We start from the raw sequence: 14471 nt of genomic DNA on the forward strand, positions 1-14471 counted from the left end.
AGTCTTTACACACTCACCTAGAGACAGTCAACCATAAGTACACACACTCTCTCACACACACACATGCATACAGGACACCGAGGGCCGTTCCTCAGGTACAGTATGAATAATACACCCTTACAGTTTTACAGTAGGCCACACTCTCAGTTGATGTTGATGAGGTGTAAACCTGTGGAGTTTTTGTAATGGAGTTTTTGTAATGAAACACTAACGCTCAAATCCTTAGGCTTATTTATTGAAGCAACAATATACAGTTGTAAACATTTCAAGTGGGTCAAAAAAGTTTTTCAAAATTGACAAGAATATGTGTCGTTCAATAATGTAGGGACAATTTAGATTAAAGGTTTTTGTTGACTGCTGCTGCATACAAAAATGATAAAATGTCAATTAAAATATGATAATAAATATAAAACTAAACAATAGCCTCCTGAGACCCAAATAATTTTGTTTTGTTTTGTTTTGTTCTGTGATTTCCTACATCCTTTGGGTTAAAAAAATTATGCAATTTAGAGTTTTTACATTTTGTTTTTATTTTTAATTTTACAGCATGTCCACTGTAGTGGACCACAGGGCCAAAACGACCACCACTCAGACAACAAAACTGTACAGGATATGGCTGTAAAGGGATAATAATGCAATATTAATGTAACAAAAACTAAACAAAAGCCATTTTTTCCTTTTGTATTGAAATTGAGTGATGTTAATCCAAAACATATTTAACATAAAAGCGATTTAAAACTGATTGTTTTGTTATTGTTATTCTCTAATTGTCTCTAATTCTCTAATTGTCTGATAGGGAGACTCTAAGTCAGAGTCTCCCTCAACTAAAGAATCCTCTCTGCTTCAGTTCTGCCCCCTACAACATGCAGTCATTAATTACATTAAGATGGTCCTGTGTCCACTATAGTGGACATTTAATAAAGGATGATATTTTGAAACACAAACAAGTTAACAGCTTTGAAAGCTAAATTTATTGTTCCTGACACTTTAATAAACATATATATATATATATATATATATATATATATATATATATATATATATATATATATATATATATATATATATATATATATATATATATATAATAATAATAGTAAAAAAACATTTAAAAAGCAAAATTTTACATAAATGTCTCCTTCCCATAAAATGTGCTTGTTTGTATGCCAGCCATTTTGAATGCAGTGTAAGAAGTGGTTCCTAGAATGCCCAGGATGTCCTCTGAACAGCACAACAGGATTTGACAGAGTAGCTCAAAAAATTCAAAGAAAATTCATGAAAACACAATGTCCACTACAGAGGACACAAGTCAATGGGCGGGGTTTCAGGAGGATAATTAAAGGGATATTTCACTCTAAATTTTAAAAATCACTATTTACATACTCTCTAGTTACAAACCTTTATGGTTTTCTTTTTTGTCTGGTGAATGCATGAAGATATTTTGAAGAATGTAGGAAACCTGTAGCCATTGACTTACATATAGGAAAACAAATGCTATGGAAGTCAGTGGTTACTGTTTTCCAACATTTTTCAAAATAACTTCTTTTGTGTTTAACAGAAGAAGGAACTTTTGGGGCTTGTGAAAAGCAAAGGCTGAGTAAATGATGACAGAATTAAAATTTTTGGGTGAACTGTCCCTTTAAATAAACTACCAACCCCTGATAAAGGGAATAAGCTGAAGGAAAGAAAGTAAAGGGGCAGTAGTTAAATAAGTAAACAATCTTAAATGTGTCAAAATCTTTCTGCCATCTTGCTTATTTTCTTTAATGTTTCATTTGTATTCGTTTAGTAAGTAGTTTGGTTAGTTATTTTGTGACAGTAAAGGAAAAGCTTTTTAATCTAAACGTAAAAGAAATTGACTATGTACAGTTTCAGTTTTTTTTTAGGGGTTTTCACCTTTTATTGACAGGACAGTGGAGATTAACAGACAAGAAAGTATGGGGAACAGAGAGAGGGGAGGGATCGTCAAAGGACCTCGAGCCGGGAATCGAACTCAGATTGCCGCGAGCATCTGGGTTCTATATGTCGACGCACTAACCACTAGGCTATTGGCACTGACTAAAGTGTCAGTTTTTAAGTTGAATCAAATTTACTTAATCTGTCATTTCAATTTACATTAAAATCACTTTAAACATAAAGCAAAGAATTGTGATTAACTAAGTTAAGCAGCAAAAATATGTTATGTGGTCATGACTTTTTTAGCAATGTTGCTGGGCAACTTTGGGAAAGGATGCCGTCAATGGGCAACCTGGTGAGATACAGGGCAACTAATTAGGGCAATGGGATACAGATACAATAGTGTTGCCCATTCTTAGTAGAAAAGTAGCCAAAGCAACATTGCTAAAAAGACATTTCTCAGAAGGTTGCCCTGAGTATCAAGCATTTGTTTATGTTTAGAAATGGGTAGCACAGTGGCTCAGTGGTTAGCACTGTCGCCTCACAGCAAGTATGATTTGAGTCCCAGCTGGGCCGGGTGGCGTTTCTGTGTGGAGTTTACATGTTCTCTTCATGTTTGCATGGGTTTCCTCCGGGTGCTCCCATTTCCCCTACTGTCCAAAGACATGTGGTATAGGTGAATTGGCCATAGTGTATGAGAGTGTGTGAATGTGAGAGTGTATGGGTGTTTCCCAGGACTGAGCTGTGACTGGAAGGGGATCCACTGTGTAAAATATATGCTGGAATAGTTGGCGGTTTAATCCACTGTGGTGACCTCTGATAATAAGAGACTAAGCCAAAGAAAAATGAATGAGTAAATGTTTAGAAATGGGAAAATCTATTTTCATCTTGTAACAGAATGCAAACAAAAGGTTATGTAAGAAATTAAATGTAAATGTTTTTTAATTATTGCTATTATGAAAACAAAGGTGAATGTAACAATTTTAGATTTTTATTCAAATCCTTATTAATCTGTCTGAGATATAATAATTTACTAAACAAGCATGTAAAAGGAAAACACTATATATAAAGGTCCATTAGTAAACACATCAGGGCTGGTGAATGCTTGATTCTGATTAGCTGATGAACATTTCAAGGCACTACAGTTTCATTTATTTTTGCAAATTTCATCTTACAACAGCCAAAACTCCATTAATAAGTCTGCATCACTACCTCAGGTGTGCAATACTTTCAAATAATTAATTTGTCTGTCATCAATTATTTCGTACTTACATTGAGCAATACTTTTGTAGCAGTATTTATATCTATGTTAATGTTATACAGTTCCTCATTGCTAGTTCATGTTAGCTCAGATTAATGTTTACTACATTATCAAAAAACATAATTTGTTGAAATCAATCAAAAGATTCATTAACAGTTTAAAGTATTTTACATGCTAAATAATCTACTCAACTTATAATAAAACGTATTGTAACGTGCTTCCTAAAAAGGCATTTTTAAAATTATATGCTAAAATCATAATAATATTCTCTCTACTAGTCAGAGGTCATATATTGCAGACAGGGAGTGCACACCAGACATTTTTGCCCTTCAAAGATTAGCAAACATGTGATCCTGCCTAATCCAACACAGACAATCAGTACCGGAAAAGCTGTTTATCTGTTACCCAGCATCACCCTCAATATCTCATAAAATCTACATTAAGCTGTCGTAGTTCCCAATTTTGAATGTTTAAACACCTCATTCATCTGAAACAACCACTGATTTACCTAATAGACACAGTGTAAACTGGGAAGTACTACTGTCTAATCACAATTAAAATATATATTTTCCTACATACAAATCTATTAAAAGCTGCATCACTTTTGAGTATATGTGCATGTAATTAAACCTTTCGAGTATATGCACCTTCATTTCTGAAAAGAAGAAAAAAATACAGCACACTTTATAAACCTTTATTATTATTATTTTTTAAATAAATCAGTAAGGTATTTGGGTTGAATGGCAACCTAATGACCTGGGGCACAAATGTCACAAGACCCCTCGGGCACCACACAGCAAAATACATAAAGTCACAATTCATTATCCGTTCATTAATAAATTAAATCACATTTAACTATATAAAGTGTTGTTTCAGCAAAAATATAAATAAAACATGTACACGTTATCACTCTTAAAATGTATAAACGCAACACAGACTCAATACAGTACCATTGTGGGACAGAATTGTCTTTCGCAAAGGCACAAAGCTGTTCATGTGCGCCACTATGTGTCTATTTCTCCTCGTCTGTTTTGCGACGTAGAAGCCGTTTCTTGGGGGCCATGACCCAAGCTAAGGCCACCGCTGCGGTCCCATCTCCACTTTGTCGAGAGAAACACAAGAACGTGGCCCACACGAAAGCTGAACAGCCCATGAACGCTGTCCTCAGGTAGAGAGGCATCAGAACAAAATTCAGGAACTGGAAGACATTACAGAGTACTCAGTATAAACAAAATATTTCAATAAGGCGAGAAAAAAATGTTGGCAAAGCAAAGAAGTGTTTACTGCACTCTTGTCTGTGTATATACGTATAACAGAAGGCAGGACTCACCTGCATGAATGGCCAGTACATTAATCCAGTCTGAAAAGTAAACATATATTTAGACTATAGTCAATAAACGCTAGACACTTTCACTATAATTTTATAGTAAATTAAATGAGTAAATAAAATGAGCACCATTTGAAAACAAACTAAATATATCAATAAACATAAACAAATAAAAACGACATTTTTTTTATCTGACATGTTGAACGTAAAACACTTTAATGCTGGTGTTAATTATTATGGCTGCAAATGTAAAAATCATTTTCATTTTAACAGTGAAAGGCTATAATATGCTGTAGTCTTCCTTACAATATTTTTTTAATCATAATGAGACTTCAATGTAAACATAAAACAAGGAACAGTAAATAAAATAACAGCATAAATTAATCACACTTTGTAAGCCCTGAAGGCCTAGACTAAAGGTCTAGACTACATATGACACTCTTATAAGCATTTTAGTTTTTTAAAGATGTCTAATAGATGTCTAATAGATGTCTAAACATAGTCGTCTTGGCTAAAACAGAGCTAAATTTGGGCTGTCAGTGAAAATCTAATAGACGTCTAAGAATTGGCTGAAACTAGACTAGTCAACAAATAAACAGAAATTAATGACTACAAATATAAAATCTGTCTAATCTGTCTAGTTGACGACTGGTCTAGTTTTGGGCTATTCCTAGATGTCTATTAGATTTTCACTGACAGCCCAAGTTTAGCCTTGTTTTAGCCAAGCTGTCTACGTATAGATGTCTATTAGATGACTTTTGTTTGCTGCCCAAATTAAATATGACATTCTTCAATATTCATATATTATAATGCTGAAGGCAGGCTATATGTATAATAATAGTAAAGTATATGTGAAAATATTCTTGTTGTAGTTGACAGCATTAATGAATTATTCTCTGAAGAAGTTGAGTTAGTGTTAATAGTGTTGAGTTAATAGTGTTTGATGAATGGTCCGACTCCTACCTTATAGGTGTTAAAGAACTTTTCTCGCCAGTCTTCAAATATGTCCTCTTTACCTTCTAAGAAACTCACACCTGTGAAAACAAAGAGCCGAGTAATTCGAACTGAACAAGCAAATAAGCGACTGTCATTTGACCTTCATACAACACCTGTGTAGAACACACTGGTCGCCAAAGGTGAGGCAAAACTTTGGTCCAAAACCAGTTTACGGAACACCATCCCAGCCGATCTTCCAGGGAAACGACGCTCTAAGGCTCGCAACCAGAAGTAGTTGAAGTTGCCTTGAAAACTCAGAGCCACGATCGCCACGTTTCTCGTGTGTCTCCAGTCCATCTCATCCCTTTGCGCGATGCACTGATGAACGAAATCCCCACCGGCGAACAGGCATCCGTATAAAGTCACATTACTGATCCAGGGCAAGACCTTTGCTCGTTTTAAACGCTTGAAAAAAGTTTTTCTCATGTTCGATAAAACACCAAATAGCTGAAGGCTATTTTAACCTTTATAAATGACGTCGATGGGCATAAAGGTGACCTGACAATGACAGACAGCCGTGGCTAAGCTCATAAAACACGACCTTTTGCTTAAGACGAGTCAAATATTGAGTTAAACCCCCATTTCCAGAATGCTTCGTCCAGTATATTTAAACGCACAATAAATTACAGATTAATAGTTTGACAGCTCATTGTGAAACATTACAAGATCATTACAAAGCGCTGCCAAATTAAGCCGGATCAATCGAGTACTTCTGCTTCAGTCCATCTTCTTTGACTTTAAAAGGCAGAGCAAGGCAAACAAGAATCACGGTTCATTAGTCCATTTAGCAATTAAGTTAAAAGGCTCCAGAGCGCGTTCATACAGTCATCAGCAGTTTCCCGTTACTTATAGGCAAGTGCTCAAATCCTACATTAATCTGCCCGCGCGCTCCTGCGCGTTCAGGGGTGGCGCGCCTTGATTTGATCTGTATGTAAAAACGATCGACCGCTCACACTCAGGTAACAGATCTTTATATTTGTGCGATCAGCGCAAATACCTGATGCAAAATGTTCACGTTTGTGTCTGAATGCTAATGTTATGTGAAACCCTCATGTTTTTTTTTTTTTTTTTTTGCTTTAAAATTTTTATTTACCTAAAAGTTCACATCCATGGATATAATTTGCATTTGCTTAATAAAATATAATAACGTTATTATTATTATTATTATTATTATTATTATTATTATTATTATTATTATTATTATTATTATTATTATTATTATTCAAATAATTGTCCATATCTTGATTTCTAAATTGAATAAATTGTTGTGGAATTTGTGAGGGTAGGCCTACTCTGTCTCTGATGTAGAAAATCTGAATAATTTCATTAATAACAAATCTTTTTATTCAGATTCTTAGCCTACAAAGTGCATTTCCCAAAATGTGTCCTTTGCTGAAGCTCTCTACACTGCACAATTCATTTTTTACATAATCTCTGCACCTTGTTGTGTGTGAAGTGGCGCCCCCAGAAAGTTTTCTTAGGGGTGGCCAGAAGAGGCCACACCAAATCTTGGCAAAAAATAATGAATTCAGTGTAGTGTTATATTTTTGTTTCTGGTAAATGGAATAATGTGGTGTTAATTAATTTAATTAATTACTGATGATTTACCAATTACTAATGAAATATTGCAATTTAATACTTGTAAATATTCAGCAAGTACATGTGTCAACCAAATAAAAATCAACATTTTGTTTAAAAACACTTTTCATACATATAAATAACTTTTCAGTTATTTTTTCACATACTTTTATTGTACAGCATACAGTGTATGTCATGTCTAAAATTAATGAAGATTAATGAATGAATTAATAAAACAAACAAATGAACATTCTGAACAAAAGTCATTCCTAGATACACACACACACTCACTGTACAGACCCTAATAATATCATTTATCCATATTCCTTTTTGAGACACAATATTATTAAGCTTCTTCTATTGATGTACCTTAAGGTAAATATTAAATTGCCATTGCTGTCTATTGAAGGTGTGTGCATGCTGTCAACAACGATCGGGGAGGGGGAGGGGCAGTAAATCAGCTAGGTCAGTGGCACCAATCAATCCACAATATTGGATTCCCCTGGGGGCACCTCTGGTGAAGATCACAGCGTTAAATATACTTTAACATGTAGCTTGTTGTGAAACATGAGCATTTGCCCTGAAAAATTCCACATTACAGTTTAATAGTAACAAAGTATTGACATGTATAGATTTAAATGATATATCACGTATATTACATTTATTTAAATATATTTTATTATTTACAATAATATGTTGTATAAGAACTAATATATATTAAAATAAATGTAATATTCATTCATTCATTTTCTTTTCAGCTTAGTCCCTTTATGGGGTCACCACAGCAGAATGAACCGGCAACTTAACCAGCATATGTTTTACGCAACAGATGCCCTTCTAGCTGCAACCAGCTTACCCAATTCACTTATAGAGCATGTCTATGGAGGAAACCCACGCGAACATTAGGAGAACATGCAAACTCCATACAGAAATGCCACCTGACTCAGCCGAGGCTCGAACCAGCGACCTCCTTGCTGTGAGGCAACAGAGCTACCCACTGTGTAATATAATAACAGAAAAAATAATTAAGTGCTTTATACAAGAACAAACTTTACAGTGCACATTATTGGAGAACAATATTAGAGGAGTGTCTGTCACTGTACTCCAGAAGATATGCATGTGATGGCTTAATGCTGAAAAAACATGTAGTAAAACAAAACCTTTTATGCTCACCAGAGCGCAAAAATCAACATGAAACAGTGGCACATTTGTCAGATCTGTTTCATTAGTGTCCTATCAAACCTTCAACTAAGGGTTCTTTTGCTTTTATTATCAGTGAACTACACTGAAAAAGATGTCTGCAAAATTGTTGCAAACAATTTATATGTGTTGAATTTAAACTACACGGTGGTGCAGTGGGTAGCACAATTGCCTCACAGCAAAAAGGTCGCTGGTTCGAGTCCTGACTGGGTGACTTGGCATTTCTGTGTGGAGTTTGCATGTTACATGGGTTTTCTCCGGGTGCTCCGGTTTCCCCCACATATCCAAAAACATTGGCCATAGAGGATGAATGAGTGTGTATGGATGTTTCCCAGTGATGGGTTGCAGCCGGAAGAGCATCCGCTGCGTAAAACATGTGCTGGATAAGTTGGTCATTCATTCCAATGTGGCGACCTCAGATCAATAAAGGGACTAAGCCCAAAAAGAAAATGAATGAATGAATTTAAACAAACAAATTAAATTTAGTAATGTTCAACTTAATTTGTTTGTTTAAATTCAGCCCAAATAAATTATTTACAACCACTTAACTTTAAAAAAACAAGTAAATCCAAGGAATCATCTTGAAATATTTTTTTTTCAGTGTACAGTATACCCGGGCCTGGTTGAGAATGGGTGTTAGCGATGACTTTTTAGACAAATTATTTATTTAAATCAGCTGAGGTACAGTGTAGTTTGCAAAATCGTTTTGAAGTAACAGGAAATCTCAGTTCTGAAATTGAAATGAAATTCATTAAAAACACTGAAAAAAAAATCCTGCTAAATTATTGCAAACAATTTGTTTGTCTACATTCAGCCCAATTTAAATTGTTTACAACCACTTAAAAATGAGCAAATCCAAGGAATCATCTTTGAAATATTTCTTATTTAAACAGCATCAACTTTGCAACAAAAGTTTACAGTTTATGACTTGATTGTACAAATTTTAACAACACATGAATCAGATTCAGATTTGTTGTAAATATAATTTGAACAAATCAAGCAAAGTGATTCAGAAACACTAATCTGATTTGGGTTTGGTAAACAGCATAGTATTCAAAATAATATGCAAAAACCTTTCAAACAAAAGAATGATTTAAATCTAATGCAAATCATATTTTGGTCCATAAAAAATGTTTTATGAGCTCAATCATGGCAAAAAAAAAAAAAAAAAAAAAAAACAGAACCTAGATGCTACCTTTACTTAAACTAAATCTTGTTTTTTTTTTAATTAAATTAATTTCAGTAATAGACAAAGTAAAAATGCATACATAACTACGCTTATACAAATAAAAGCAAATACATAGCTGGAGGAAATGCTTACGAATAACATTTAAATATTTTCAAATTCTTAAAGGGATAGATCATCAAAAGAAATGTAAAATTTGCTCACTATTTACTTGCCCTCAAGTGGTACTACATTATGAGTTTTGTTCTGCTGTTGAACACAAAAGAAGACATTTTAAAGAAAGCTAAAAACCTGGCCCCGAGAAAGCCCCACTTTGGCCCGATCAGGCCCCGGAAGTGACTATGAAAACACGATTGGCCCTGGCTCACACTTGCTAGCCCGCTTTAGGCTCGCAGTGGAAATGCACCTATTGACTTCCATGGTAGTAAAAACATATGGAAGTCAGTGGTTACAGGTATCAAATATTCTTCAAAACATAATTTTTTTTTGTGTTGAACAGAAGAAAGAAAGTCAAACACGTTTCAAACAAGTAAAGAGTGAGTAAATGAGAGCAGAATTTTCATTTTTGAGTGAACTATCCCTTTATTGGCTCCCTGTGAACTCAAGGCTTTGATATTGCAACGGCTTTGATATTTTAAGAATAAAACACAAGGGTTTGGTTTGGTTTTACTATACATATACATACATACATATATATATATATATATATATATATATATATATATATATATATATATATATATATATATATATATATATATATATATATATATATATATATATATATAATGTATGTGATGTTTATGAAAACTGAAATCATATTGTATTACTTTGTTTTATTAAAAGACAGACTATTTAACGCAATCATAAATGCATGTGATTGCGACGCCAGAGACCACGTGATGCGATAAAAGCGTGACTAAATCAGGTTTTTCAACTTAATACTTTTCAAAAAACTCCCCCAAAGAGCCGACAAGGGTCTGGCTCCCATTGACTCCTCTGCATCATTGCATATATCTGTGCATTATCTAAAAGGAGACAGCGTTAAGGGGGCGTATGTTTAGGCTACGTCAGCGTTGCCAGCGTGGAGCGGCATGATACCAGGAAGTAGCACAATTCAATTGACTATACAAATAACGAAGAGAAAGGGTACCCGAGGTGATTTTCGGTGCTATTTGGATTTCCGTCCCTAAAATACACCGCACGGGGACACGGAGAGTCCCTGCGACTAGGTTATTAACGCCGCATGGAGAAGCCGCCCGTGAAGGTAATGTAATGTAATGTTGATCATTCCTGAAGGACTCTCTCATTTGATTAAAGTGCATGAAGAGCATTCGCTGTCATTGCAATAGAGAAGAGGATGCACCGGACAAACCACGGTCGACTATTTGCTGTTAGTGCTCTGTTCAATGTGAAAGAGCTGGAGGAAATTGAGGTTTTTAATTTTTAATAGCTGGTGGTCTGTCATGTGCAAAGTTGATCTTAAAAACCACAGCACCCGTCACCGTGTTGCAAAATTGAGGGATTGTGTTGGAGCAGGATGTGCTCCAGGACAAGGCTTGACATTCAGTGTTATCCTAGTCTGGACGAAGAGATGAGAGCTGCTGTATTGAAATGAGCCTTGTCATCCGACAGGTTTTCGACTTCAACACACCCCTGTATCCTGAATATCAGGAATTCTGTGTGTGAAGAGAGAAAGTAACATTTACCTTCACATTATGCAATTTACAATTACAAAGAATATAGAGCTATATTAAAAACGCAATAGTCATATAAGGTCAGGGGCCTAATTTTTTTTTTAATGTAGGCAGTGAAAGTGCCCCACAAGTGAAATATGATGTGTTAATGCCCGAGGAATTTGATGTTACATGAAATGCGATACACATGCATTGTCATCATGTTTGGGATTTATTCTGTATTTCAGTGCAATGCCCTTCAGGGATAACCATGTACATTTTACTGTGTACTTTTGTAGATGATGGACCCTACGCTGGCTGAAATGGGGAACCATCTTTCTGATGCAATGAAGATCTTGGAAAGTGGGAAATTGTAAGACTTCATATTTCATCATGTTGCTAATAATATAAGTGTATAAGTGATAGCTCAGCCAGAAAAGGTAGTTTGCTGTTAATTTGCACACCCTCAGGCCATGCGATATGTAGCTGACTTTTGTTCTATTTTAAAGAAGATCTTTTGCTAAACTGTGGTCCTTGGTAATTCATAATACACGAATCAATGACTAAAAGCGGTTCAAGAGTTAAAAACGCATATTCAGGCAAAACTAAGTCAATTTTTGTGACTCCAGATGACACATTGGGGTCTTATGAAGTCAAACAATCTTCCTTTGCAAGAAGCTTATTATTATTTGCATTACCTTTATTTTTAACACTGTCTTTATTGATTTTAGTGGCTTTTAACATTTACAAAAGAAATCTAAACCAAACACAAAATAATAATAATAAATAAAAATAAAACAATAAAAATAGAAAGAAAAGTAAATTACAGGAAACGCATAAAAAAATAAAAATAAAATATACAAACATATAAGTAAATGCGGCGACGTGGTGGCGCTGTTGCCTTACAGCAGGAAGGGCGCTGGTTCGAGCCTCAGCTTGGTCAGTTGGCATTTCTGTGTGGAGTTTGCATGTTCTCCCAGTGTTCATGTGGGTTTCCCACCGGGTGCTCTGGTTTCCCCCACAAGTCCAAAGACATGTGGCACATGTTAATTAGGTAAGCTAAATTGTCCGTAGTGTATATGTGTGAATGAGAGTGTATGGATGTTACCCAGTGATGGGTTGCAGCTGGAAGGGCATTAACTGCGTAAAACATATGCTGGATAAGTTGGCGGTTCATTCTGCTGTGGTGACCCCAGAATAATAAAGGGACTAAGCCGAAAAGAAAACGAGTGAATGAATTAATAAGTAAATGCATGAACATACAATATAAAGATACATCGTATAACAACCACGGTATATCAATAGCAGATAGTACAAGTTATACAGAGAAAAGATTTATATCAGCTTCCTTCAGGAAACCTACAAAGGGATCCCAAAACTAAAGCCAAACAATGAGACAATTCCCACAACTATTGTCCAAAATGCAGGCTTTCTGTATTTTTTCAAAAACTAGCTATTGTAAGTTTTGCATGTAATAAACAGAAAGTTAACAGTTTCTTATCTGAACTTGCAAAAGTGCTTGTAATAGGAAAAATATCTAGAATACACAGGGCATTTGGGTATATCCTGTTTTCATACTATGAATAAGAAGTTTAGAATTTTCTCCCCAAAATGTTCAACCACACGACACTTCCATAAACCATGATATGGAGTTCCTATCTCTTTATTGCATTTTACGCATTGATCAGTAATGTTTGGATTAAATTTGAGAAGTAATTCTGGAGTTATGTACAGTCTCATAATCCATTTATATTGCAGACGTTTAAATGCTTTACCTTTATTATTATTATATTTAATCCACAGCCTCTGCAGAGAGCCTCAAATGTGTTTACAGCAGTTTGGATATTTGTAATAATGCTATTTGTTTATAAAGTAAGATTGCAGTGTTGATTACAAAGATTCCCAAAGTCTGACATGCATCCATGCTCCGTAGCATTTGCAGAGACTGTAACTTAAAGGCTTATACTAATGTTGTAAATACTGTTCAGCTTCTCGCACAGGCCGATTACTTCAATTTACAAGATTTAAATGTATTGTCAGGAGACACAGGTATTCAGTTGGTTTTGACTCTCAAACAGACAGTAGCTGTATTGGCTTTTGTTTAATGAATCACCAAGGACCACAGTATTAGCTAATATCTTTTTAAATGTTCTGTTATACAGTCTCTTACATTGTGGATGGCTTTTATATGAGTAAATGAACAGGAATTAAACAAATTTTCATCTCTTTAAATTTTTGTTCACACTACTAAGCCATATTCGTGATATATTGACCGTATATACAGGGTTTTGTGTCATATGACATGTATGATTCTGTTATGTTATATATTCAGGGAAACCGAACAGGGCCAGGAAGGAAGAAAAATGAGCTGGAAAGAGATTCCAGGACCGTTACAAGGAGAGTAAGTGACATTTTTACCTGTAATACATTGTACATAGACACTGTTTGGCGTCTTGATCTTTAATTCTGCCTTCCTTTGTGTTTCTAAGGGATTTCATGTGGTCTAAATCTGTATTTAAAAACACTTCATAGACATTCTTACTCTTTTTCCATGTTTTTCCTGCAGTGGACAGGATGTTGTCAGCATTCTTCAGCTTGTGCAGAACCTGGTGCATGGAGATGATGAAGAGCAGGGTCACCGGTAGGTCACAACATTACAGAGCTGCTCACTTTTAATCCTGAAGCCTAGAAGCAAATCCTTTGGCACAGTTTTCAAATTATGAACTACTGTTTAAAAAAGTTTGAGGTTGGTAAGATGTGATTTGGCTTTTTAAATAAAGCAGAAAAATAAAATTATGTTTTAATTTAGCAATGATTGGTTTACAATGATTAAAAGTAACATTTTAAGGTGTCATTATGTTTATCATATTTATATTATTTAGTTTAAAATAGATTATTTCTTGTTTCAATTTGTTTTATTGATCAAAAAATGTATTGCAAACATTATGCATCACTACTTTTTTCAGTTGAATATTTAGCGTTCTAGCTGCTGGAGAATGTGTGGGGGTTAAAGTAGCTAATCACTATCATGTATTTTGGAAACTGTTATTTATTCTTCTGGCAGCTAATAAAAAAGTAATTAATGGTTAAAATTCACCTACAGTTGAAGTATGGATTGATACAGTGCACACTATATACAGTTGAAGTCAGAATTATTAGCCCCCCTTTGAATTTTTATTTCCCTTTTTTAGTATTTCCCAAATTCTGTTTAACAGAGCAAGGAAATTTTCACAGTATGTCTGATAGTATTTTTTCTTCTGGAGAAAGTCTTATTTGTTTTATTTCGGCTAGAATAAAAGCAGTTTTTAATTTTTTAAACACCATTTTAAGGTCAAAATTATTAGCCCCTTC

The 14471-nt window shown here is 34.6% G+C and overlaps 2 protein-coding genes across 6 annotated transcripts in view; one reads left to right on the plus strand and one right to left on the minus strand.

Moving 5' to 3' along the window:
• The first annotated feature begins 8 nt into the window (after positions 1 to 8).
• The window catches only part of pdxdc1 (pyridoxal-dependent decarboxylase domain containing 1), a 42694-nt gene continuing 28231 nt past the window's right edge, over positions 9 to 14471 (plus strand). For 2 of the 5 annotated variants that reach the window (XM_056453888.1, XM_056453889.1), the window contains exons 1-4: positions 10509 to 10711; positions 11420 to 11493; positions 13453 to 13521; positions 13687 to 13761. In XM_056453888.1, the coding sequence (XP_056309863.1) occupies positions 10691 to 10711; positions 11420 to 11493; positions 13453 to 13521; positions 13687 to 13761 (239 nt within the window). In that variant the 5' untranslated portion in view covers positions 10509 to 10690. Of the gene's footprint in view, positions 96 to 10508; positions 10712 to 11419; positions 11494 to 13452; positions 13522 to 13686; positions 13762 to 14471 lie in introns of those variants that run through there. The other 3 variants (XM_056453891.1, XM_056453892.1, XM_056453890.1) reach the window with 2 other exon arrangements.
• On the minus strand, positions 3858 to 6363 carry mpv17l (MPV17 mitochondrial membrane protein like). Its single transcript, XM_056453894.1, has 4 exons — positions 5594 to 6363; positions 5448 to 5518; positions 4488 to 4517; positions 3858 to 4355 (listed from the first exon to the last, which is right to left on the minus strand). Exons 1-4 carry the CDS (start codon positions 5904 to 5906, stop codon positions 4170 to 4172), a joined length of 600 nt encoding a protein of 199 aa, XP_056309869.1. The 5' UTR covers positions 5907 to 6363; the 3' UTR covers positions 3858 to 4169.

Source organism: Danio aesculapii, chromosome 3 (genome assembly GCF_903798145.1).
Source record: "Danio aesculapii chromosome 3, fDanAes4.1, whole genome shotgun sequence".
Lineage (NCBI taxonomy): Eukaryota > Metazoa > Chordata > Actinopteri > Cypriniformes > Danionidae > Danio > Danio aesculapii.

Coding starts and splice junctions, on each gene's coding strand:
- mpv17l (XM_056453894.1), bottom strand. CDS start 5,906: ATGAGAAAAACTTTTTTCAAGCGTTTAAAACGAGCAAAGGTCTTGCCC. Junction 5,519..5,593: donor GACCAGTGTGTTCTACACAG/GTGTTGTATGAA, acceptor TTGTTTTCACAG/GTGTGAGTTTCTTAGAAGGT. Junction 4,356..4,487: donor TGTACTGGCCATTCATGCAG/GTGAGTCCTGCC, acceptor AATGTCTTCCAG/TTCCTGAATTTTGTTCTGAT.